This window comes from Lycium ferocissimum, chromosome 6 (assembly GCF_029784015.1).
Source record: "Lycium ferocissimum isolate CSIRO_LF1 chromosome 6, AGI_CSIRO_Lferr_CH_V1, whole genome shotgun sequence".
Classification (NCBI taxonomy): domain Eukaryota; kingdom Viridiplantae; phylum Streptophyta; class Magnoliopsida; order Solanales; family Solanaceae; genus Lycium; species Lycium ferocissimum.
Window position 1 is genome coordinate 65,487,744 of NC_081347.1, and position 26,737 is coordinate 65,514,480.

A 26,737-nucleotide genomic window follows, 5' to 3' on the forward strand; every position below is an offset into this window, starting at 1 on the left:
TAAGTCAATCAAGCCGGGGAACAAGTTCAATAAGTTTGTTAATGGATCAGCATATGCAGATTTGCTACCCCTGATCATCAAAACTTTTACAAATTTACTCCAACATCTACAATGGTTATTTCAACATTAAGAGTGTCAAAAGGGATTATAAAACTGTGCACTGATTCACCAAACATCAACAATGAAAACCGGAGAGAGGAGTTGGGGAGAGACGAATTGAATTTTAATGTGTTAAAGGAGAAAAACGGTAAGCACTTATAGAACAACATGCTTTACAAAATGAAGAAGTTGGAAGCTTGAGAGCTACCGATTAAAAACACCTTCCCATTTCACTCACTCTTGGTAAGCAGCACAAATAACTCTTCATCTTTGATTGCACCCATATCCATGGCCCTATCCAGCGTACTGAGTCCACCATAATCCTTGATTGATGCACGAGCACCTCTGAAACATACAGAGAGGCAAAGCATAAGAGACTCGACAAAAAAAAAAAAAGTTTGATGCTTCATTTACAAAGCATAAGCCAAAAGTACTTTCAGTAGGAAAAGAGAGTTAGTAGAGAACGTAAAATCAGAAGCTTGAACTCTGCTGATTCCCATGAAGAGAGAGCTAACGTGAAGTGAAAACCAAATTGAAGATGAGAAAAGGTACAGCTATCTTTTTCTCAAAATACACAAGTTCTTAGCATATGATCTGACTCTAAATTGTTATGTTAATGGATAGATGATACAGCATAAGTAAAATGGCTCCGTCTAAAACTAAGAGCAAAGGAACAAAAGATGGAGGTGAGCATACAACTAAATGTGAGAAAGAGTATAATCCCGAATTCAGTTTAATGGGGAAGACACTTTGTCATGAATATCAATAATTTAGCCAACTGTAAAAAAGAAGTATAGATCTAAATGCAGAGATAATGTAAGAAAATTAAATACTGGAAGAACTAATAGAAAGATATGTCGCTGAGCGGTTAGGTTATTGAATTGCCTTCAAATTATGCTGCATTAAATGGATTCTGAATTGAATTTATTACCTTCTAAGTAAAAATTTAGCCAAGTTGTGTCTCCCATTGCTGATGCAATGTTGTAGAGGAGTCCTTCCATGAAAATCACGTCTATTTATATCTGCACCAAATTGCAGCAGAAGTTCAAGCATCACTGGAGTTTCCCCTTTGCATGCTAGATGTAACAAAGAACAGCCTTGAAGGCAAAGCTTGATTTCCTGGCAGGCTGCTGGGTTTTGATGTTTCTTTTCGGAATCCTGAAAGCCTAGTTTTGCATCATTTTCAAAAATTTCATGGTACATTGTAGCGCCCTCGAACTCATCATAGGTAGTGTTGATAATATTCACATCTGACACTACAATAATTCGATAGACGTCCTTCACGTTATTACTCCTAACTGCTTCCCAAATGAGGGTGGCACGATTGTTGTAAGGTCCAAAAGCTTCTTTATTCAAAACCTGCTTTTCAACATACTGGATAACATGAAACAAGTTAATATCACATCTATTCACATAAGCTTTGTACGTATTCTCAATTCAAGCAGTAATTCTTTGATGATAGTCATTCTATATGATCCATTGCAACTTTTAAGATTCAGATTTTTTTTTTTTAAAGATTGGTAATAAATTCTATTATCAGTGCACAAAGGCTGAGCAAAAGCCATATATACAGAAGAGAAGCTGCAAATGCTTGCATTAGGTAGGCTGTCTACATCACACCCCTCGGGGTGCGGCTCTTTCAAAACCCTGCTAATGCGGGATGCTTCGTGCACCAGGTTGCCCTTTTTTTAAGCTGATAAAGTGCAATCCTATACCTACTAAAGAAGATTCTAAAATCTCTAGAATAAATTCAGTATTCTTCTTTCACACCAAAATTAAAACAACGAAAGAGAGTTCATAAGATCTTCTGAATCAGACTACCTGCCTTCAAAAGTATCTCAGATTTCTTTCATTCTGATGGAATTTTCATTACTAACAGAAAACAGCACATACTAGTGTGTCCACCCAACTCCAAATGCTCAACTTCCTCATAGCAATTTAAACCCGAATTTCTTTAAATAGTTCTTTCACAGTAAGTGGGAAAACACACTGTTTCTCCAGTAGACCTCCACAAATAATAAAAGAGCAGACAAATGATCATGAGATTTGCTTTGTAGAATTCCATGGAAAAACTAGAAGACTGATTTGATGGATGATCAGGCTTTAGCACAAGGGATAAAATGCATGATATGGATAAGGAATGTCCTTAAAACATGCAAGAAAGTATACCTTTGCCAAAATGTACTTCTCCTTTGCATGAAAGGCATCTTTGGGGCTTGGCTTGGAAGCAGATTGAATAGCATCATCATTTGTTAATCTGAATGAATTGATCATTCAACATGAGTTATACCAGTAAAACATAGTTTACAAAAAGTTAGAGCTATGCATGCTATATCATCATGGAACGTGGGAACATTATCTATCTGACAATGTGTACTGAATAAAGAGGCATTCTGATCCAGATAGAAAGTCAAATTATAATGGAAAAATGGAATGTGCAATAACTAGTTCAACTGAAGAACGAATAGAAGTATAGACATAGTTATGGGAACTGTATAGTGAGAATTTTATGATCTTTGATATCTCTCAACGTTTCGTATTTTCTTGGCTGGGTGGAGGACCTTTCACATAAAATATGAACCCGAAGATCAATAAATAATGGAGGATCTACTGAAATTTATACCCATGCAAGAATGCCTTTCTTGTATGTTATCAACTACTACATACCCATCACTTGGAAGTAGAAGCAGCTCCTCCCACACCGAGTTACAATAAGAATTACCCAATGTGCGGAATAGATCCAAGATGGTAGGCTCCCAAACCCTGACATCTAATGTTATGGACCTCACCTGCAAAGGATAAGTATCTCAATTATCAATCAAATCAACAGGCCCATAGACTTTCATTTCGTTGCCTGCTGGGGGCAGCAACTGAAAACAAGTTATACTTTGAATTACATCTCTGCAAAAGATTCAATAGCTACGAACCTTCCAGAATGAATAATGGATTGTCATGAAAGTAACACAAAAAATCATATTCTTAAATATACATGCAGGTGGATCAGTACGAAATTGAACAAACACCATGAACTAAAATGGAACCTTCTATTTTTTTTTATTTTTTTTTGGAGAAAGGTAGATGTTTGTAGACAAAAGGAACAAAAGAAATTTCAACATAGATAAAGATGTACCTTTGAGATATGAACACCAAGGTTCCGATGAATTCCTGAGCATTCTATGCAAATTAAGATGCCAAGATTTAGAGATGCCCAATCAGGTTCTGAAGCACCACAGTCAGCACACTTGTCATTTCCAGGAACTTCTCTGAGAATCTTAGAAACTGAATCGGCCTGATTGGCTCTTACAGTAGCTAGTGCATTTTCATCATTAACAGCCCCTTGAACATTTAAAGCAGCAGCATAGGTTTTAATGCTACCATCAATGTCATTTTTACTAGGATCAAACTGCAAAGACGAGACGATGCTCAAGATGACTTCAGAAAATCATTTTGTACAGAAAACTAGATTTCAAGATCTTGTTTTTTGTGAAATAGAGAAAAATAGATTTCAAGATTCAACCTTCTGTAGATGAGAATTCAAAAGGGACGCAATTACTCCGGTGATTTTATTCATCCAGTCAACTCGCTCAGCTTCACTTTCAGCCTGCCAGTGGAAAACAAAGGGAAATCATTATACGTGGTGGATCAGCCCTTGCTAAAGTGTCGTCGAGTCTGGTAAGACATTAATCCAACTGCAAAAGAGTTTGTACTGTTCATGGTTCTTTCTGCTGAAGCAAATAAAGAAGCCAATCGTGACTATGGCTCAGTGCATAGATTCCTAACAAAATGTTGCATGAGACTAGATAAACACACAGTTGACAGAACTTTTATTTACTAGATGAAGTTTAAAATAAAATATACAGTGCATAAGCTTAGCAAATGATAAGCTGAATCATATTGAGTAAAAGAGAAGTAGCCAAATGAAACAATTACATTATATCAAGTCAAACACTTCTACATACTAGCTTAACCATGTAATTTCCTCCTTTCAGTAATCAGATACAGATCTAATGCATCAAAGCAATAGTAGACCAAGAAATTAAAACTTCTATTGTAGACAAGAAAAGAAGCTCCCAGTAGTAAAACAGCTCAAAATATTGAGTAACTCTTAACTCTTTATTCTTTGAGATGTTCTCCCTTCTAGAATTGACATATCAATTTAAGTATTGAGAACAAGATCAACTATTCTATGATTTACCTGCAAAGTATAAGACTTTAACGGCGAAATAATTCTGAAGCAAAGCCTCAGGTCTGTGTCCTCCGCATCCAGTTTTATTGTAGAAGTATGAAGATCAACAGTACGACAACCTAAACTCTCCTCTCCAACGGATGACGACCTATACCTTGTCCGGAATCTGCCAAATACACTACTATTGTTATCAACACCAGGAGGGTGAGATGATGGGGAACCCTGCCAATAAGATAAAATTTGAAGGGGTAAGCAAAAGAGTGCCCTGGAAAAGCTTCATTCCTGAAATACTCTAGCACATTGTAAATCAACATCCGTCAGATTTGAGAAAAGCATACATTTTACATTGAATAGAAGTGCTTTCCAAAGTGCTAAGGAAATACCATAAAGTACTTTTCGTTAGTATAACTTTGTGTTAAATTTCCTTTTCAAAAAGCTCAAGTTTAAAGCTTTAAAGTACTTTACAGTTTTGAGTGGAGAACATGCCTGCAACTTATCTTGGCATGCCTCTAGGCAGCAACCACAAAGCAGAAGGAATTTGAGATGGGATAGTGGAGAAAACAGAAAAGAAACTGGCTAGGTGGAAGGCTCAATACTTATCTTTGGGAGGAAGGGTTGCCCTGATCAATTCTGTTCTGGATTCTTTGCCTACCTATGTTATGTCTCTGTTTCCCTTACCAGAAAACATCCAGAAAAAATTAGACAGACTCAGAAGGGAATTTTTGTGGCAAGGAAATAAAGAGGGCAAAGGTTACAAATTGGTGAAATGGCAGGTTGCAATGCAGGGGAAAGAAAGGGGTGGGCTGGGTAGAGAAAAGGACCAAAATAGTACATTATCTTTTGGTTTGGACCTAAAATCATACATATTATTTCACATGGAGCACTAATAGTACATTATGTTTGCATAAGTGGTGCACTTTTAGTCAAACTCCCAAATATTTTTTTTAGAAATTTAACGGAAAAGAACAAAAATGCCCCTGAACTTTTAGAAAAGGTATAAAAATACCCTTTATTCATCTATTTTGCTAAAACTACCCCTCAATTCAACTTTTTGGCTCATTTATTCCCTTTGACTAACGGACAACACTAATTTTTTTTTAAAAAAAAATATTTAAATTACACATGACATTTTATTACTGAAAAATTGATTTATTTTTTTAAAAAGAAATCTGAAAAATCGTTATTTGTAGAATAAGGAAAAATAATTTTTCAAGACCCGTTTTTTTAAAAAACAATTGTAGTAAGCCTTTTATATATATATATATATATATATATAAAAAAAATAAAAAATAAAACAGAATTGGATTTTCATTAAAACATGTGGAATTTTTTTAAATTTGGAAAACTTTTTTTAACGGGTGGAAACCCCATTTTTTTTAGAAAATTCAATTTTTAAATCTGAAAAACTGATTGTTTTTTTAAGTAAAATGTGCAAAACCAATGCTCCATAATTTTCTTCTAGATTTAAAAAAAGACAGTTTTTTGGTTTTTTTTTTTTTTAAACACAGTTTTTCCAAAAAAAATTTAATTTTTTCAGATTTTTATAAAAATCCAGTTTTTCAGATTTTGAAAAAAAAAAATTAGTGTTGTCCATTAGTCTATGGACATAAATCAGCCAAAAAGTTGAATTGAGGGGTAGTTTTAGCAAAATAGATGAATAAAGGGTATTTTTATATCTTTTGTAAAAGTTCAGGGGCATTTTTGCCCTTTTCTGTTATATTTTAAAAAAGATATTTGGGAGTTTGACTAAAAGTGCACCACTTATGCAAACATAATGTACTATTAGTGCTCCATGTGAAAGAACATGTATGATTTTAGGTTTAAAGTCAAAGATAATGTACTATTTTGATGGGCTGGGTATAAGAAACTTGAGGTCTCAAAATAACAGCTTATTGATGAAATGGCTATGGAGATGCAACACTGAAGAAAATGCATTGTGGAAGGAGGTTATCAAATGCAAGTTTGGTGAACTCAATCACTGGTGTACAAATGTATGCAATAGTACTTATGGAGTTGGAGTTTGGAAGACTATAAGAGCACTTTCGCCAAAGCTGGAAAGAAACTTGAAGATGGAAGTAGGTGATGGGAAAAAAACAAGGTTCTGGAAGGATACTTGGGATGAGCAAGTCCCACTTATGGATACTTATCCAGACTCGTTCATTTTATGCAATAACCCAGAGGTGACTATAAATGAAATATGGAGTGTACAGGGATGGGACTTAACTTTCAGAAGATTTTTGAATGATTGGGAGATAGATAGAGTGGCTGATCTGTTGAGCAGGATTGGTAACTTCCAAGGTACCAACACTGATGCAGATACTTTGAGATGGAGACACAATAGTGATGGATCAGTAAACAGAGCTTACAGAAAGGAGGACATAGGGCAGAATGGGGAGCACCAAAGATTTTGGATAAAAAATTGGAAGTGTCCAGCACCGACCAAGGTGAAATGTTTCACTTGGTTGGTGGCAAAGAGGGCTTGTTTGACTCATGAAGTGTTGAAGAAAAAAGGAAACATCATAGTCTCCAGATGTTTTCTATGCAATGAAACTGATGAAACCAACAACCACCTCTTTCTTCACTGCAAATTCACAGCAGAACTATGGTCCCTATTTTTCAGCCTGACAGCAGTGTTGTCAAAGGCGCGCTTAAGCCCTGAAGCGAGGCTCAAAACCCGTTGAGCGCATCGCCTCGCTTCGTTTGCGCTTCAGTGTCATCAACAAAGGTCTAAGACATACTTTTCCTTGACAATGAGCCTCTCTTGAAGAGGTGACACTAGATAATTGATATTTCACTTTATCGTAATGTTTTTACAATTTCTTTGTCCATATATTTGCTGTTCATGCTTATTATTGTTAGTCTTGGACTAAACATATACATATATTTGTATTTTTTCGCCAGTGCGCCTTTTTTCATTAAAGCCCACGCTTTATTTGCGCTTAAAGCCCCAGCTGACCTTAGAGCTTTTTTGCGCGTTTCGCTTTTAATAAAACTGCCTGCAGAGACAACATGGACTATGCCAGAGCACACTGCAGATCTACTAAGTTGTTGATGAGAAGAGGAGGCAGCAAGAGTCAAAATAAGTGGTGGAGGATGACCCCATATTGTATCTGGTGGACCACCTGGAAAGAAAGGAATGGGAGGTGTTTTAAAGATAAATCCAATTCCATTTAGAAAGTAAAATGGAATTGTATAGTATCTTTGTACTTTTGGTGTAAAGAAATAGGATTAGAGGATACAGATCATTTTGTAGACTTAATAAAATCCCTGTAAGTATCTCTTTTCTCTTTCTGTTTATAGACCAACACTTTTGAAGGTCTCCAGCATATCCTTAATGCTGTGGAATACAAATTTACCAGTTTCAAAAAAGAAAAAGAAAAAGTAGAGGGTACTTTTGAACCAAACAATCAGGTACCAGATTCTTGCATTATCATTTTCTCAAAAGACAACTTTGTCTTGCTATGATGCTATTACATCAAAGTTAAATTTTTGTTGGTTAATTTCTTTAAAAGATTAAACTGATCACCTGTCCTTCTTTTTATTACATTCTCGGGAACTTTTTTTCTGTGTGTGTGTGTGTGTGGTTGTGGGGGCGGGGAGGGTGGCTGACTGACGATTGGAGGGAGGAAAGGGTTGCCTTTCAACGGGAGAAAAACGAGCACAACGTTAACCTATTATAGATGGCCATATAGTAGCCAACGATACCCATCTATATCAGCAAATATAGACATACTTCAGTTGTTCTCTCTGATCAAAGTAAATTTATGTTAACTTGCCAATTCTCCACAAACATCAGCTTTTGAAACATAAAATATTCTTAGCAACAATCAGAAGTTCATATAGGAGTAAACCAACTCATGAAGATGTCAGAGAAAGTCAAAGAATCAGCAATTTCATACGCCTGGCCTTTAGATTTTTCTCCGCCTCATTCCAATACCACCTAACGATTGTACTTTACAAAAATACTTTATTATACTAATCATTACACTTAAGATCAATTATTCAACCTTGACTTTCATGTCAATAAACAATCAGAAAATTAACATTAAACAAGCAGGGATTGATCACACAAAGTGTCCACGGAAAAATGGAAAAAGAAGTATGAAGCACTATCAAGGCATGACAATGACTTATGTAGGAAGACGAAAATAGTTAAGAATACTACCTGTCCACCCTTGAGCCTGTAATAATATAAATTGCCAAGACTGTCAAGTACAAAGAACCGTCTCTTCCAATCAGCCCTCAAACTAGAAGATCTTTTCAAAAGATATCCCTGCTTAATTGTTTGGACCTGCAAGAATGTATCAAAAAGCATCCATATTTTAACATCTAGCATCTGGAAAAAAAATTATCTACGAAATCAGGAGATATGTCAGGCATTCCTATATTCAAATCAAGTGCTATATTTATTGTAGAGCTCTCAATGCATACATAGACAAATAGCAGACAGAAATGTCATTGTCACATTACTTACCCCTCCTTCTGCACTGGACTGCATAATTGCGTCTATCTTTTTGTCTGAATTCATACCAACACCATTTGATGCTATAGAACTAGTTGAAGTACCAAGGTTACTGGATCCCCGCAAATGATCAAGCTCAGCTTGTGTCCTGAACTCTTGGATTCTTTTGGCAAGTTTATCTTGTTCTATGCTGGCCTGTTCCTTCGACTGCTGGGCATATGTCAAAACCTGATTTATTGAGTTAACATTAGCACAAAAAATATGCAAGAAGAAAGATATCAAACACACTCAAATTTCTAATCAATGTCAATAATCAAGCAAGAGGAAAATGTCACCCACTTTATATTTATAAATGCAGCAAAAAAGTAGTGCAAGACATATTGATCTGAAAGTTATTAATAGAGGTGGAAAAATGACAGAGCTGGGTAACATTTGTGTGGGTTGGAGAAGGTTAAGTAGAATAATAGTAATGATAAACCCATCCGATGCTGGTCGACCGCGATTTAGGCCACAATTGGCTCAGTAACCTGTTGTAACTCATTCAAAATTCGCCAAAAATAAGTTTCCACCAATATACTTACTTTTATGTCCTTCACTGAGGTATTAGTGAAGTATCTTCTAAACCAGAGACAATGGACTCTCTCCCTTTTTTAAAAAAAAAAAAATATATCAAAACAATGCACTCTCTCCTTCGAGAAACTTTGCAGTGACTGAAGCGATTTTCGGAAGAAAAAGGCCAAAGAACTGAGAAAAACAAAGCAAATAAACACCAGATCCTCAACCAGCCCAATGGTTACATATGCTTGACTTTATCAACTTTGGCGGGTAGGGGTGGACCACCCAAGAAGGGGTCAAGATTGACATCGTCAGTAATCAGAATGTGAACAACCTCCCTCTCCGTACCTCATCTCTCTTTCTCTCATGTGAAGGTGATGTGTTTCCTAAAATAAAATAGACATATCCCTCCTAACAAAAAACTTAGAACTAAAAATAAATAGAGCCATCTCCCTGATCTTCTCAATGACAACTTCTGAATGAGGTAGTATCTTAATAGTATGCAAGCACCAAACCGAGATGCGTTTAAAAGCTATGAGTGAGCTATTTTATGCAAAGACCAATCTCCTTAAATGTATTTTTACGCACACTCTAATCAGGAACCAGAAAAACAATGAAAGATTCTCAAGAAAGAACTAAGGAACAAGAATCAAGTCGCAGCAGAAGAGGACCAGTAGTCTGTCAAACCCAACAACATACCCAGTGGAATCCCACAAGCGGGTTCTGGAGAGGGTAGAGTGTACGCAGACCTTATCCCTACCTTGTGAGGTAGAGAGGCTGTTTCTTGAAGACACTCGGTTCAAGTGCAGCAAATCAAAACAATTATGAAAAAAGTAAACATGGCAACTACTCACTCTGTCCCCATTTAGTGGCACACTTTCCTTTTTAGTTTGTCCCAAAAAGAATGTCAACTTTCTATATTTAGAAACAATTCAACTTTATGAGATGATTTACAACCACACAAGTATCTAAGGCTTATTTTGGACCACAAATTTCAAAAGTCTTCCTTTCTTTCTTAAACTACATGCCAAATCAAATGGTGCCACATAAATTGGGACGGAGGGAGTAAATAAGGAGTAGTCTGTCAAACCCAAAATGACTAAATGACAGCATGATGATACTACCTCTTTCCAGTCAGAAGCTCCGCGATCACAATATAAGGAAAAAAAATAACTCATATAATGGGGTACCTGATGGATGAACGGCTCCATCTGGCTCAATAAGTCATAACCCTACATTCAACAAATATTGAAATTTGTTAGTTTAATGATGTAAACATAACGGCATCAACGGGAAGATCAAAAAGACCATACCAGCTTGAAGTATCTCAGATGTGCATCCATAATAGCACTAAAGGATTCTAAGAACTCGTACTTCTTTTTGGCTTCAACATTTGTGATAGCATTTACCTGCAATCCTTGAGGCAACAAGGCTATAAATTAGAACCTTGAGGCAAAAAGTTTTGCTAAAAAGTGTAGAAACGATTCTTGTATCCATTATACATACTAGATTGAAACGGCTTCTCTCAAAAGTGGACTTTGAGTTATGTAGGTCCTGTCACAGAAAAAGCTAATGATCCTTAGATTATTTAATTAAGCATGGTAAATTCCAATTCCCAGTTTTGACTCCTAACTAGTTGGAATGTTTTTCTTGACAGATAAGTGCTAATATAAAAACAGAGGGAAAACAGGAAGTTGGATATATTTCATGAAAATCTGAATAGGGTATCGTTAGCATCAAGACAGCAACAGGATACAAGTTAAATGCTTCAACATATATTTAGCACAATTAGTTTCCTGGACTTGGGAGCAAAGCATATATGTAAAGCTCTGAGAAATGCTTTTTTGCAGAAGGCTCTACCAATAAGTGGCCTCAGTGAGCTTTACCTGAACATGAATACATTTTTTTTCCTCTGTGAAGGTCATTTTACAACAACCAAAAAAAGGAGACAGAGACAGAGAACAAAGCAAGGGATACAATGTGTTCACCCAAAGCATGAGGTTGGTTTTTTTTTTTTTTTTTTTTTTTTTTTTTGTAGAGCATGAGGTCGAGTTGTTTATCCCTTACCTAATTCAATATCGTGCCTATAAAATTATCTATAGCAGTAAGGATAATGCTTTTCACCCAAAAGCATGACAGAATCAGTTTCTCATCCTGTTCCCTTGTTATACCCAGAGTCCCGAGTTTCTCATCCTGTTCCCTTGTTATACCCAGAGTCCCACACAATTTCTATTTAAAAAAAATAATGGTAGTACTATGGAAGATGTGGTTGGACAAAGGTATTCATCCATGATCGAAATTCATGAGGATGAATCCTCTTATAAGTTCCTCCCAAAGCAACACCTTTTCATATCTATTTTTATTCCTCAAGGTAAAATAGCATGCAACTGATTCCTCAGAGGTGTCCTATGAAAAAAGAAGTACCGCCAACCAAGTTTATTCTTTCGGCATATATTAATCTGTGTTGGGTTACCCATTATCAAGTTAGACAGAAAGAGAGAGAGAGAGGTAGATACACACATGAGGATGAATAATCCACAAAGAAAGGGCTTACTTCTTCTAGTTCAGTAACAACTTCATCCCGGGTATTCTTCTTCAGAGAAGAAAACCTTTCACGTGCCTGGCAGGTTAGCAATTCAAGAGTGAAATTAATACCAAAAAGAACTGGAAGTGTTATCTTCCTATTGAGCGTAGAGCTTTGCACATGAAATCTTCTCAGAATAAAAAAATGAGGCTTTCCACCAGTTTCTATTGTGACTTCCCCATTACCTGGTCATAAGTGGATGAGGCTTTATCAAACCGGCGACGGGATTCCTGCAAAATTAGAGACCAGTCATCAGCTACATTAACATCTAAGTCCAAAAACTTTTATGTCAAAACCCACTCAGAGGCATCCATTTGACAGAATGACAGCAAAAGTTAGGCTGGCCCAGAAATTTAACAGATGCTACACACTGCATCTGCCCCTGCTCGATTGATGTATATTTTTTTTATAACATTAGATCAAGATAACCTAAAAAAGTAATTGTAAAATTGATTTAACAGCCTGTAGAGTAAAAATGAATAACCAAACCAATGGCTAAATTACTAATAGTTCATGGATGCTAAAATAGTTGTATGCAGGATTTGGCAACAACATAGAATAATTCCTAATTAAAATAGCCATCCCAAAAGCAGAGTTGATTTTAAACTTCAAATCTCTGCAATGCTACCCCCTTCCCCACCCCAATAAAGGGAAAAGAAACCATCACATTTGGACTAAATGAAGAAAGGATTAACTACTAAAAAATTTGGAAACAGAATTAGAGGGTAACCTTGGGCAGGAAATAAAAATGGAAAGAGGTTTACATCAAATTTCCTCGCCTTCCAAGTTTCTATCGACCGTCGAATCTAAACCGAGATGTTCTTGTTTTGGGTGAATGTAAATAGACGTATCTTGTATTGTTTAGATTATCAAGTAATCAATACCTCTCTTCCCTTCTCTTAATTTCTCTCACTCAATACCAACTGTAGGACTTCAGAGCCACACATGGGAATGAACATCACGTACAACAGAAATAATTCATTAGATACGTACTTACCCTGTGAAATAGAAGCAATTTTCTCGTTGAATTGGGTACTATAATATATCAAATAGTAAGCCAAAGCTAACATCCCTATGGAGCAACATTTAGCTCCCTAATTCTATAAAGCAAACATATAGACAGATTAATCTAGATTTCCACAACAATATTGAAATAATGTCAAATCTGGTCACCTTTACATCCCGCAAATCAACAGATAAAAACTGGCTTACGCGATCCACTAGCACATGTTCTACCTGCAAAGTTATAGCTTGTCTTACTTTTTCAAACAAGTATATCATTAACAAATCCTTGACATAAAATGAAGTGACATAATCAGACAAGCTTTACACATCCAATTACAGAAAGTCTTGAAACGACTTCATTTTGCAATCCCAGAGAAAGATCCTAATGGCTTGTTCTAATATTGCAAGTCCCAAATTTTCTACTTATGCTTCTCCAATACCACGGCATTTAAATGAAACAAAATAATGGACATATCACAAGTATCAATTTGGTTAGTTAACAAGTTATAATAGTAATTATAGAAAAACTCAATAGCGTATAAGGTTGGTATAGTTACAAAAACAGAAAGATTGGTTTTTGATGAGAATGATTGTGGTTCCAATCAGCTATGATTGTGGTTCCACTCAGCTCGATGTTGCTATGTGCATGGAGCTGAAGAAAGCAATTTACAGAAGTTTGTTTTCTAAGTAAAATGAGGAAAATCGTTTTTTCAATTCTAACAATTCTGCTGACGTTTTCCATCTTTTTTTTTTTGGATAAGTGATGCCATATTACTTGCAAAACAGAACCAAGAAGGTGCTAAATGTATACAAACAAGAAATTGGATCACTTCCCCTTATTTCCTTTGTAGGAAGCCAATGCAATCCATCAGAACACCTGTAGCATCCACAGGTTTTAAATAACACCAAGGTTAATAGAGTACGCAAATCTTCAGCCAGTGTAGAGCTTCAAATCTCATAATTTCACTCGAACTTCAGCCAAGTGTAGAGCCTCGGATCTTCATTCAGAGCACCTATGATTTATCTCTCCACATTGCCTACCAAATTCATGCTGGACTCCATATCTTCTGATGTGTTTATGAGCGAGCATTCCTTCTTCTCTTTTAGTGTCTTAGGCATTACCAGAACACCAAATGAACTTAGGAATGTGTTCCACCACTCAATGGTATGCATACAAAAAGAGACTATTAGGATATTCCAACTCTCTTTCACAATTGTGACAAGTGTTACACAAAATGACATGCCATTTTCCAGATTATTCTGAGGGATACAAACTTGTGATCCATCCAAAACAAACAGCTTTAAGGACTGCTACGATTTTCTGGGGAATTTACCAAGACAACTGAGTTGAGCAATTCCCAAGATTTAACAATGTGTAATAGTGGGCCTCCGCTCTGAAGAATTCCCGTTTATAACAGTTGATTAGAGAGTCTTTTCTTTTCTTCACGTTTCTCTATGATAATAGCCAGTCATTCTCCCGTCCAAATAATACCTAACTCTAATATTCCAACCATTAGTAGATATGCAATGAGCTATGGTTGCTTCAGAATATGAGGCAAGGTTGTATAAACCTGGTAATTCCTCATGGGTATACGACTGTACGTCTCTGTAACGACCCGTTCGGTCATTATGCACGTTTTGACCCTTTTACCCCGTCGACCCCGTTCCCGAGGTTATTGGCTGAGTTTTAAAGAGATTTGAGAAAATTAGAACCTTTAAGTGAAAGCATTTGACTAATAGTTGACTTTTGGGTAAACGGACCTTTTTTGAAATTCTATCGATTCCGTGAGGTCTGGAGGGTCGTTTATGACTTGGTGGGGTAATTGGTTCGGTTCCCGAGGCACTCAGGAGCGTTTTGGGTTCTTGGTTGGAAACTTGTCTTTGGGTTTTGGGGGGCTGACCGAGGAAAGGTGACCTCCGTTAGGAATTTCGAGGCCACGGTTGGTTTCGTAGTGTGTTATTACTTGTGTCTGCATGTTTGGTTTGTATCCGGAAGGTCTCGGATGGATGTCGGGATTTTGGGTTGAACTTGGTGAAAAATCAGAATTTTCTGATGTCTGATACATGAATTAGTATCAGCAGTTGGAAATGAGTTAGTTACAGTGGAATTCCAAAAGTTAGTTGGTAGTTAGTTGAATTAGCTATTGGTTACTGTTACAATAGTTAGTTAGAGCAAGTTGTTAGAAGTTAGTTAGTTGGTTATGACTTAGATTCAGTTTAGATTAGTAATTCATTCTCTATAAAGCATTGTAATACACTACATGGGAATCATCTATGAAAATACAATACACAAATTCTATTCTACTTCTATTCCATTTTCTCTCTTTCATTTCTATAGCTGATCAACTCGAGTTATCTCTGAATAACTCCTGTATTGGCACAAAATTACTCGAATTGTATTGAATTCCTGCAATTCTACTAACATTGGTATCAGAGCAGTTAGATTCTCGGCATAAATGGCTAAGGGAACTAGATCAAATGGAGATCAAGTCCCCACTGATTCTGCCCAAGAAGGTGGAGATGTGAGGGAAATGTTGCAGAAACTGATGGCAGAAATTGGTACTCTTAATGGAGAAATGGCATCCTTGAAAAGATTGGATCAAACTGTTGCTCAATTGAAGGAACACATCGAAGGAACTAGGAGTGATGATTCACCTGTGATTAATGGAGTGGGAACTTCAAGAGAAAGGAACTCAAGGAGAGAGACCAGTAAATGAAGAAGAAGTTAGGGAGAAATCAACTATGAATTACCAGAATTACCCAGGAATATCTAGGTATTCAAAGTTGGATTTTCCTAAATTCAATGGGGAAGATCTGAAGTCTTGGTTGTTCAAAGTTGATCAATTCTTTGATTTTGACAACATTGCTATGGACAAAAGAGTGGGATTGGCTGCAATTCACATGGAGGGTGAAGCAATACAGTGGCATCAGTCATTTATGAGGTACAGGCAATATACTTCTCCTCCCACCTGGAATGAGTATGTTATGGCACTAGTAGAAAGGTTTGGGGCTGATTATGATGACCCAATGGAAGAAATTAAAAAAATTAAGCAAACTGGGCCTGTGAAAGATTACCAAGCAATTTTTGAAAGTAAATTGACTAGGGTAAATCTCTCTCAAGAAAATGCAATTAGTTGCTTTATTGGAGGCCTTAAAGATGAACTAAACCTTGCTGTGAAATTGACAAATCCAACCACCTTATCTCAGTTGTACAGAACTGCTAGGATGCAAGAAGCATTCTTAACTGCTCAAGCTAAGTTCTATAAACAGTTTCCATATCCAACAACAAATTCTGGACCTAGTTATAAGAGAAGTAGTGATCAGAAATTCCAAAGTAAACCTTTGTTGTCAACACCTACAATTGAAAGTTCTGTAAGCAATAAAGGGTTTACCAGAAGGAGGCTTAGCATAGAAGAAATGAATGATAAGAGAGCACAAGGGCTGTGTTATTTTTGTCCAGAAAAATATGCTCCAGGCCATAAATGTAAAAACTTAAAACAATTTTACTTACTAGAAGTAGAGGAATTGGAGGAAGAACACACTCAACAAGAAGGGGAATTGATGGGTGATGTAGGAATGGAGATGGTAGAAGTGAATCAACCTTTAGAACAGATGGAGATTTCTGTTCATGCATTGAATGGGTCACTAGGGTTCAGGACTCTTAGAGTGACAGGTTATCACTCCAAGAAACCTCTGAATATTTTAGTTGACACTGGCAGTTCACATAATTTCATGGATCCTGAGCTAGCAAAGACTCTAGGATGTACCACCAAGTCAACTACACCTCAAATGGTTACTGCAGCAAATGGTAATATGATCAGCGTGGATAAGGTGTGCCATGTCACATGGTTGCTGCAAGGAGCTGAATTTGCTGCTGATTTCTTACTATTACCATTGGGGTCTTGTGGAGTTGTGTTAGGGGTCCAATGGCTGTTAACTTTGGGTGATATCAAGATGAATTTCAACAAGTTAACTATGGAGTTTTGGTACAAAGGGAAGAAGCATTTACTCAGAGGTGCAGGGAAGCAAATCACTTCTGCTAATGCTGGCAAAATGGAGAAACATTCAGGTAATCAGTCTCAGCTATGCATGATTCAAGTAGTTCCTACCATGTGTACTGAATTATATGCTTTGGAGACTAAAGAAGAGGCAAATACAGACCCTAGAATCTTGGTAGTCATACAGGAATTTAGGGAATTATTTGTAGAACCAACTCAACTGCCACCATCTAGAGGAGTATTTGACCATAGAATTGTGTTGCATAATGGTACTGAACCTATAAACAAGAGACCTTACAGATATCCTTCTGTTAAGAAGGACATTATTGAGAATTTGGTGCAACAAATGTTGGAACAAGGTATTGTTCAACCAAGCTGCAGCCCCTTTGCATCACCAGTGGTCTTAGTTGGTAAGAAGGATGGGACTTGGAGATTGTGTGTAGACTATAGGGATCTTAACAAGCACACTGTTAAGAATAAATTCCCTATCCCCATTGTAGAAGATCTACTAGATGAACTTGGAGGTTCTACAATCTTTTCAAAAATTGACTTAAGGGCTGGTTATCACCAACTAAGGATGGCTGAAGAGGACATTCCCAAAACTGCATTCAGAACTCATTCGGGCCATTTTCAGTACTTAGTAATGCCTTTTGGTTTATCTAATGCACCAGCTACTTTTCAAGGCTTGATGAATACTGTTTTTCAGAAGTTTTTGAGGAAATCAGTGCTTGTATTTTTTGATGATATACTCATTTACAGTAAAACAGTAGAGGATCATTTGTTACATCTTAGAAGTGTTTTTGTTGAGATGAAGAAACATCAACTTCTAGCCAAAGAGAGTAAATGTTTCTTCGGAGTAGCAAGGATTGAATACTTGGGCCATTTTATCACAAAGGATGGGGTTTCTACTGATCCTCAGAAGATCAGTGCTGTTCAGAAGTGGCCCTTACCTTCTACTATCAAGCAACTGAGAGGCTTTATTGGTCTAGCTGGGTACTACAGGAGATTTATTCAAGGATTTGGGATTATTAGCAAACCATTAACTGATCTTTTAAAGAAGGATAGTTTTAAATGGTCTACTCTTGCTACTTCTGCATTTGAGAAGTTGAAAGAAGCACTTACTAAGGCTCCTGTTCTGGCCCTACCTGATGCTAATAAAACTTTTGTATTGGAGACTGATGCTAGTGGATTTGGTATAGGTGCTGTATTGATGCAGGAAGGTCACCCTATTGCATTCATTAGTAAGACTTTATCTAATAGACATGCTGCAATGTCGTTTATGATAGAGAATTACTGGCAATTGTTCATGCAGTTTCCAAATGGTCTCAATATTTGCTTGGCCAGAGATTCATCATAAGAACTGATCAGAAGGCCCTGAAGTTCTTAATGGAGCAAAAGTTACACACAAACTCCCAACTTATGTGGTTAACTAAGCTCATGCCTTTTGATTATGTTATTGAGTATAAAAAAGGGGTTGAGAATAAGGTTGCTGATGCTTTGTCAAGGGTAACTAGTGCTGAGTTACTCACCCTTGTAGTTTCAACAACTAGTTCGCAGCTAATGAGTGATATTGCTCACAGTTGGGAAACAGATGCTGATTTGAAGGCCATTATTGCACAATTACAGGCTGGTCAGGGTCCTACTCACTTCTCATGGGTGCAGAATCAGCTGAGAAGGAAAGGTAAACTTGTGGTTGGTAGAGTACCACAACTGAGGTTTTCCATCATTTCACTATGGCATTGCACTCCTCAAGGTGGTCACTCAGGTGTAGAGGCAACATTGAAAAGGTTTCTTACCTTGTTTTACTGGAAGGGCATAAGGAAAGATGTCAAAGTGTTTGTACAGGAGTGTGACATATGCCAAAGAAACAAAGCTGATCTTGCAGCTTATCCAGGTTTATTACAACCATTGCCCATTCCTGATGTAGTTTGGTCTCAAATTAGCATGGATTTCATTGATGGATTGCCCAAGTCCAAAAGTCATGAGGTTATTTTAGTAGTTGTGGACAGGTTGAGTAAGTATGGTCATTTCATACCTCTCAAACACCCATATTCTGCTCAAATAGTAGCCAAGGCATTTCTAGATAATATTGTCAAACTACATGGTTTTCCTGATGCTATTACTAGTGACAGAGATGCTGTTTTCCTAAGTTCTTTTTGGCAAGAGTTGTTTGCCTTACAAGGAGTCCAATTAAATACTTCTACAGCTTACCATCCTCAGTCTGATGGACAAACTGAGGTCTTGAATAGGTGCTTAGAGACCTATCTCAGATGCTCATGTAATGAGAGTGCTACTGATTGGTTTGACTGTCTTCCTATGGCTGAATACTGGTACAATACATCATTTCATAGTGCTATACAGACCACACCATATGAAGCTTTGTATGGTAGACCTCCCCTCTACACTTGCCATACCTTCCGGGTGAGTCTGATTCAGCTGAAGTGGATAATACCTTGTTGAATAGAGAATTCAAGTTGCAGTTACTGAAGCATCATTTAATGAGGGCTCAACTTAGAATGAAGCAACAAGCTGATTCTCATAGAAGTGACAGAAACTTTGAAGTTGGTGATTGGGTTTATTTCAAGGTTCAACCATATAGGCAGGTGTCTATTGCTACACACCCTTATCATAAACTTGCTGCTAAGTTCTATGGTCCATTTCAGGTTACTAAAAGAGTTGGTCAGGTGGCTTATACTCTCTTGTTACCAGCAACAGTCAAGATTCACCCTACAGTTCATGTGTCCCTGCTTAAGAAGTGTTATGCAGTACCTGCTCAAATTTCTATTCCACCTTCTGTTGATATTGCTGATCCTAATTGCCCTCAACCTGAAGCTATCTTACAAAGGAGGATGGTCAAGCGTGGGAACAAAGCTGTGGCTCAGGTGCTTGTTAAATGGAATGGTTTATCTGCAGACTATGCTACTTGGGAATTTTTCAACAGTCTCAAGACAAGGTTCCCTCAATTCGATCCTTGAGGTCAAGGATCTCTTGATGAGGGGAGTACTGATACATGAATTAGTATCAGCAGTTGGAAATGAGTTAGTTACAGTGGAATTCCAAAAGTTAGTTGGTAGTTAGTTGAATTAGCTATTGGTTACTGTTACAATAGTTAGTTAGAGCAAGTTGTTAGAAGTTAGTTAGTTGGTTATGACTTAGATTCAGTTTAGATTAGTAATTCATTCTCTATAAAGCATTGTAATACACTACATGGGAATCATCTATGAAAATACAATACACAAATTCTATTCTACTTCTATTCCATTTTCTCTCTTTCATTTCTATAGCTGATCAACTCGAGTTATCTCTGAATAACTCCTGTATTGGCACAGAATTACTCGAATTGTATTGAATTCCTGCAATTCTACTAACAATGTCCCGCCCCGGCAGGAGTGGGTTCGCTTCTGCGGGTCCGTCCACGCGGGACTTGGCCCGCAAACGCGAGAGATGACCTGTTTAAGTGGTTCCGCAGAGGCGGAGCCCTCTTCGCCTAAGCGAGTCCGCATTGGCGGACAAGGTGTCCGCGGATGCGGAAATCGCTGAACAAAACCTTCCTTTTATTCCCAACTTCGAATCATTCACTCAATCACTAAAATCTTAACCCTAAGGAGTATTGCGGGCGATTTCTGAAAAGTGTTGGGTGAAATCATCTTGGGGTAAGTTCCTATAGTTTCTCTTATTATTTAATCATGCTTAAGATTGGTATCCATAGTAGTTACATGAACCATTGAGGAGGATGGGTTTATGAACCCTAGGTTGTTGATTTTAAACCTCTTTTAATCTATTTGGGTATTATTGAGTTATTTACTGATTTCTACTATCTAATCATTAGGAAATTAGCTTCTAGGCTTGAATCCTCCTTTATTTCAAGAATCAAGTTATGGAAATTTAGGTTCCACCTAAATTGGGGTTTTCCTCTATTGATGAAATTAGGACAAATTGGGAACTAATTGGTATTATTTATAAGTAATTGAACTTATTAGACTTCGAATTGACCTTTTCCAACCTATAATTTTCCATTTTACCCTCGTAAAGCCGTAGTCACCTTTGGGTTTTTCTAAATTATAGTGATATTTATATCGTTGGATTCTTAGTCTAATGTAGAACGTTAAATTGTTAGACTTCGAGCGTTTGGAAGCACTCCGGAAGGGGAAGGCCCAAGTCTGACGGTTCGAAGCTCGTGCTCATGCTCGGCATTGAGGTAGGTTATGGCTTACTCTAATTAGACTTTGATTAGCGATTCGTATATGATTGCGTAGTATTGACGGGGAAAGCATGATAGGTCTTCAGACATGATGTTGGGATGGATATTCAATTAGGTTGGTATGATTTATGATTATGTCGGCTTGTCGCCGTTATTTATGCATTGATTGACTTGTGGTGTATCTGATTTCGTGATTTGGAGTTGTGGGATGTGATATACTCCTATGTAGTAGTTGAGACTTGATATTTGATACGTTTCCATGACGACTGATGATTTATGCAAGACTTGATTAGTTTATGGTGCTTTGTGATCTCCATAGCACATTCATTGGCATTGATTGTGTGGATTTCTCATTCTTGCATACATGCATTCATACATGATGAAAATGATTGATGGAAAAAGGTTATCGAAACGTTTGAAAAGAAGAAAGAGAAAGATGGAAGTATATTGATATTGCTATCAACCGAGGTATATGCGGACGTATAGCGGTAAGGTCACAGTTTGGCGGTAAAGTCAGGCGGTACAATGACGGTACATGGACTTCGTGGGTCCCCCATGGGTCATGACTATTGAGACGTCGAGATTCTGTCTGTAGCATATGTGTACAAGTTTGAGTTATTGGCCGTTGCATTGCACGGCATCCATCTCATTTGCATTGCATGTCTCATTATCATATCATACATCGATTGACTGGATTGTTGGCTATGTTCGTGTTGTGGTTACTTGAGGAGTTATTGAGAACTTGGCATACTTGTGGTGTAGGAGCTTAACCTTAGGTTTGACTTGACTTTGTGATATTTGTAACTTTTGTCGGTTATTGTTTGGCTATCTGTTGACTTGTTGATTCTTGCGTGAACTAATCTCAGTCGGCCTATGATGCTTACCGGTACGTGTGTGTACTGATACTACTCTTGCTGGACTTTTTTTGAGTGCAGAGTTTGAGCCAAGATTCTCTTCGAGACCTCGCTTCTAGCCTTGAGGCTGTTCCTGCCGAGATTCCGAGGGTGAGCTACCTGCCTGCCTGGGGCTACCTGCCGAGATTGCGCGGACTCTTCACTTTCGTGGCCACACCCGTGTCGTATTCTCCAAAAATGCACTACTTTTGGAGTATCTGACACGCACCCGACGATATTTTTGAAGAGTCCGTGCCACATAGTTATTGTCTATCACTCATTTCTTTAGACAGTGTTTTCACGTATTCAGACTAGACATCATTTTGGATAGTCGTTCTTGTACTGTGACTTCAATTCTTGGGGGATGTATTATGACTTAGTATTTTCCGCATTTTCAGTATTTATGTTATGACTTAGACTTATTAATGATTGTTCTTGTTATTAATGTTGATTCGTATTTGATTAAGAAATTGAAATAAGGGAATGGTACGCCCACCAGGGGGGTTAGTGTGGGTGTCATCACGACTGTGATTTGGGTCGGGACAGTCTCAGCCATGTATCTTATCAGAATCTTATCTTTATACTATCACCCACCTTGAATTGTTTTCCCGTATGGAACTCATCCCATTGACTACTTATCTACCTCCATGATCCCACTCCATGAGTTGTTGACACAGGTTTAGCGCACCAAAATTGCTTTTAACTATTATGGTCGTATTCAAGTAAAACAGAACAGGGTGCCACACACAAAGCAATAGGTTTTTATAGAAGAGTACAAAGTTTCTAACAAAATGCTCAAGTGTAAACTATAGTGAATATTACAATCCATCCACTTACTTGGGAACGGATAAGCTCCTTGTATGTAGCAAGCTCACGCAATGCCGAGATGAACTTTGATATGATTGGACCTGAAATACGAATGCATTTAAGAGTGACATATAAACTTACCGTTTGATTCAAGTAATTATAAGCTTCACAATGTGAGCATGCAGAAAATATTAGCAAACTACATTGGGCAATCATACTTTGGAAATATAAACGGAGTAATAACAGACAAACTGCCCATATCAAGTGACAACCAGAACTACAACTTGAAATTTCACATATCATCATGCATATTTTGCAAATAGAACTACAAGCACTTCATGGAATTATGATCTTTTTTAATCAAGGCTTCATGAAATTATGATATACTAACCGTTGGAGTTAGAACTTAGGAAGACAAACAAGCAACAGGGAATTTATTAGAATGAACCATCATTAAATAGTGGTTTCGGGTTAGACCACGTAATTTTTTTTTTGGTTATCCCTTGATGTACATTTTTTTTTTTTTTTTTTTTTTGATAACCCTTGATGTACTTTGCTGTTATGTAGCCCCATAACACTAAGAAGTTTAGAATTGAACTATCGAGTTATTTCTTAAGTGTGGTCGCTCTTACTTTGACAAGTTATATATATGTACATATGTACGATATATACGAATTCAAGATTTGGAACCGTCTATTAAGGAATTATACACACACCCCCAAAAAAAAAAAAAAAAAAAAAAAGAAGCTGCTTGGGGCCACAGGATTCAAAAAGCCTTAGCAGGGATATAATTTCGCTTTGACTTGAAGTCCCAACCAAATTTAATGTAATCATTTATATGAGAATTCCAAAATCCAGTATTAACATTGAAGAGAAAAAAGCATTCTCCAAGAAAATAAACTGTGCATGGTGCACTAGTTGACATTTGCAAAGAAAATTAGCAAAAATGAGAACTTTGTAATTGTTTGAATGAGTAAATTAACTAACCTCCTAGGGACACACTGAGAGGGTCGTCTAGACCACCACCAAATGCCTCTAATGATTCGGCAAACATGATGTCTCCATTGTGTGAGTCTCCGAGTACTTCCCTGAAATAATGAAGTATCAAGAATAGCCTCTACCAGTCTACCTAAACCAATAAATACTGATGAAAAAAACCAGAACTTTCGACATAATAATAAAATGAGGATTTTTGCCAATCACAAATTGGCAACAGCATAGGTACATAGGCATTTCTATTTTTTTCACAGAGAAAGGGGAATGAGGTGTCATTAAGAAACATATATTAATGTTCAGAAACCTATAACATTTCGAGAACCTCTGAATTTGCCTTGAAATACAAATTATTTAGTACTATTAGAATAAAATGGACCTATGCAGCAGAATGAATATAGATGATTCATATAGCTAACTTTAGCACAGTGCACAAACCTCCTATTAAAGTTCAGTTAATCAAACATAATGGTTCATATAGCCAACTTTAGCACAGTGCACAAACCTCCCATTATAATTCATTAAAATCAAATAAAATGATTCATATAGCCAACTTTAATAGTTTGAATTGAAATGTAATTAACTGGACTAAAAATACCAGCTTTTACAGTTATTACAGTAAAGAGAGGCTAATTGCACCAACAGAAATAACAAAATATCAAGAATAGCCTCTACGTAAACCAATACATACTGATGTAAAAAAAAAAATAATAATAAACAAAAAAACTTTCAGACAGAACAATAGAATGAGAACTTTTGCAGATAAACAAAATTCGCAACGACATAGATACATATGTATTTTGCTTTCTTCATAAAGAAAGGGGAATGAATATAGATGATTCATATAGAGCAGAATCATCTGGACTAAAGATGCCAACTTTTAAAGTCATTAATGGTTATTACAGTAAAGATAAGCTATTACACCAAAGAAAATGATAAAATTATGTACCTAAATAAAGCACAACAGAATATACATGATTCATATAGCCAACTTCAATAGTTTGGATTGAAATGTAGTTAACTGGACTAAAGATGGCAGCTTTTAAAGCTAATTACACCAAATGAAATGATAAAATTTAGATACTTACATGTACTTCTTACAACCTTTGTATAGCTTTTGACATCTATCTCTTAGGTCATCTGTTGTCTGTTCAAGAGACCTCACCTACAAACCAACAATTTTTACATTAAAAAACAAAAACTTTATGCAATATTCATCAAATACAAAACCCCACAAAGCAATTTCTCAAAAAATACTACCTTTGTCTCAATTTATTGATACAGTTCGAATTTCGAGAGTCAAACTTCATTTCAGACATACATAAGTCTATAATAATTAACAATGTAAAACATTTAAAGGACATACGAAATAAATCGCGATCAAATATTTTCTTGATTAACTCTCTAAATCCGAACTGTATCACATAAATGAGACACAGAGAGTAAATAAAAAGGGGATTAGAAGAAATCTAACTTGTTTTTGGAACATAGGAGAATCTTCAAGCTTAATAAAAGCAGCCATTGACATTATTTCTCTTTGGTTTTTTGCCCCCAATTTTTTGTTTAGAATCAAAAACGTGAATTTGGGTGTTTCTTTTTGGTTTTACTATGCTTTCCTAAATTTGGATCAGATCTTCATAGTGGCAGATATGTCATTTTAGGTGTTTTGGTAGGTTGTCTTTTTCTGTTTTTTTTGTTTTGGGGCTACAAGGTTGTCAAATCATTCTTGAGGGTAAAATATGTATATGTGAGCTGGTTGAGGACCATTATTTATATTTCACAATTGTGAGTGGTTATTAGTAAATCATCAATAAAAGTATTCCAAGATTTTAGGGTGTGTTTGGTAGGTAGAAATATAAGTTATGTTTGTTAAGTAAGCAAATGTTATTTCAAAAACATTTATAGAGACAAATATTATGGGAGTGATGTGGAGTAGGGGTGTGGGGGTGGTGGAGGTAGGGGGCTATGGGGTGGGTGTATTGGAGGGTTAAGAGGAGACAACTGTGAAATGTACTTGCTTTTTCTATTGATAATAAAATAAAAACTAGTGCGATTAATTTAGTCTGCTTGCTTTCTGAAGAGTGAGTTAATAATTATTTCACTTTCAAAGTTTCAAGAGACGCGACCCTTCATCTTCAAAACCAAAATTCGTACACTTCCCTTCTTCATCCTATCACATGAATTTATTTTCTTCAAATTTTTGTTTAGAATCAGAAATGCATATGAATCTCTCTTTGATTCTACTACACTTTCTCAAATGGAGAAGCTTTGGATCAGATCTTCATAGTGGCAGAATGGTCATTTTAGGTGTTTTGGTGGGTTGTCTTTTTTTTTTTTTCTTTTTTTTTGCGGGGGGTACAAAGTTGTCAAATGCCTGTAGAGTAGGCCACTCTGTATAATATTGATTCTTGAGGGTAAAATGTGTATGTGAGCTGGTTGAGGACCATAGTTTTTTTATTTCACAATTGTGAGTAGTAACCAGTAAATCATCAACAAGAATAATCCAGAATTTTAGGGTGTGTTTGGTAGGTAGAAAAATAAGTTGTTCTCTTAATTATTTTCTGATGTTAGGGAAGTAAATTAAAAAAATATTATTTTAAAAATATTTATACATAAATTAGGCAAACACTATGCGGAGTAAGGTTGGGCAGGAGTGTGGGGGTGATGGAAGTGGGGAGCTATGAGTGTGTGGTGGCCTGTGGGGTGTGTTAGAGGATTGAAATGAAACAATTAATGTGATATGCTTACAGAAATTTTCTCCTAGAAAAAATGTTTTCCTAAATTTTGATCAATCATACAAGAAAAACTGGACTTCCTCCATACAACACACCCCCTTAAATTTATCTTTTTGCTTATTTCTATTTGCATTTGATTTAAAAGTATTGAATCTAGAATAAGTTCTACGGGTTCAACTTAGCTTGTTGCTTTGAGTTTGAACTACTCATAATAATACA

At 36.6% G+C, this 26,737-nt stretch overlaps 1 protein-coding gene across 2 annotated transcripts; it reads right to left on the reverse strand.

Moving 5' to 3' along the window:
• Positions 1–25,511, reverse strand: LOC132060070 (ADP-ribosylation factor GTPase-activating protein AGD4-like). 2 transcript variants are annotated; one of them, XM_059452938.1, is made up of 19 exons: positions 25,258–25,511; positions 24,872–24,948; positions 23,778–23,878; positions 22,821–22,891; positions 13,060–13,122; positions 12,072–12,116; positions 11,857–11,922; positions 10,809–10,856; positions 10,616–10,711; positions 10,493–10,534; positions 8,760–8,975; positions 8,451–8,576; positions 4,295–4,507; positions 3,617–3,700; positions 3,230–3,502; positions 2,767–2,888; positions 2,269–2,356; positions 1,031–1,473; positions 1–444 (listed from the first exon to the last, which is right to left on the reverse strand). In XM_059452938.1, exons 1-19 carry the CDS (start codon positions 25,309–25,311, stop codon positions 330–332), a joined length of 2,343 nt encoding a protein of 780 aa, XP_059308921.1. In that variant the 5' UTR covers positions 25,312–25,511; the 3' UTR covers positions 1–329. The 2 variants fall into 2 exon arrangements, with proteins under 2 accessions (XP_059308921.1, XP_059308922.1); XM_059452939.1 differs by lacking the exon at positions 25,258–25,511 and adding an exon at positions 25,044–25,173.
• Between the last annotated feature and the right edge of the window lie 1,226 nt (positions 25,512–26,737).

Bases quoted from the DNA above. Each gene is read 5' to 3' on its own strand.
- LOC132060070 (XM_059452938.1), bottom strand. From the start codon at position 25,311: ATGTCAATGGCTGCTTTTATTAAGCTTGAAGATTCTCCTATGTTCCAA. The intron at 13,123-22,820 runs GTAAGTGGATGG...ATAACTTTGCAG, and splicing joins AGGAGCTTATCCGTTCCCAA to GTAGAACATGTGCTAGTGGA. The intron at 445-1,030 runs GTAATAAATTCA...TGTATGTTTCAG, and splicing joins GCTAAATTTTTACTTAGAAG to AGGTGCTCGTGCATCAATCA.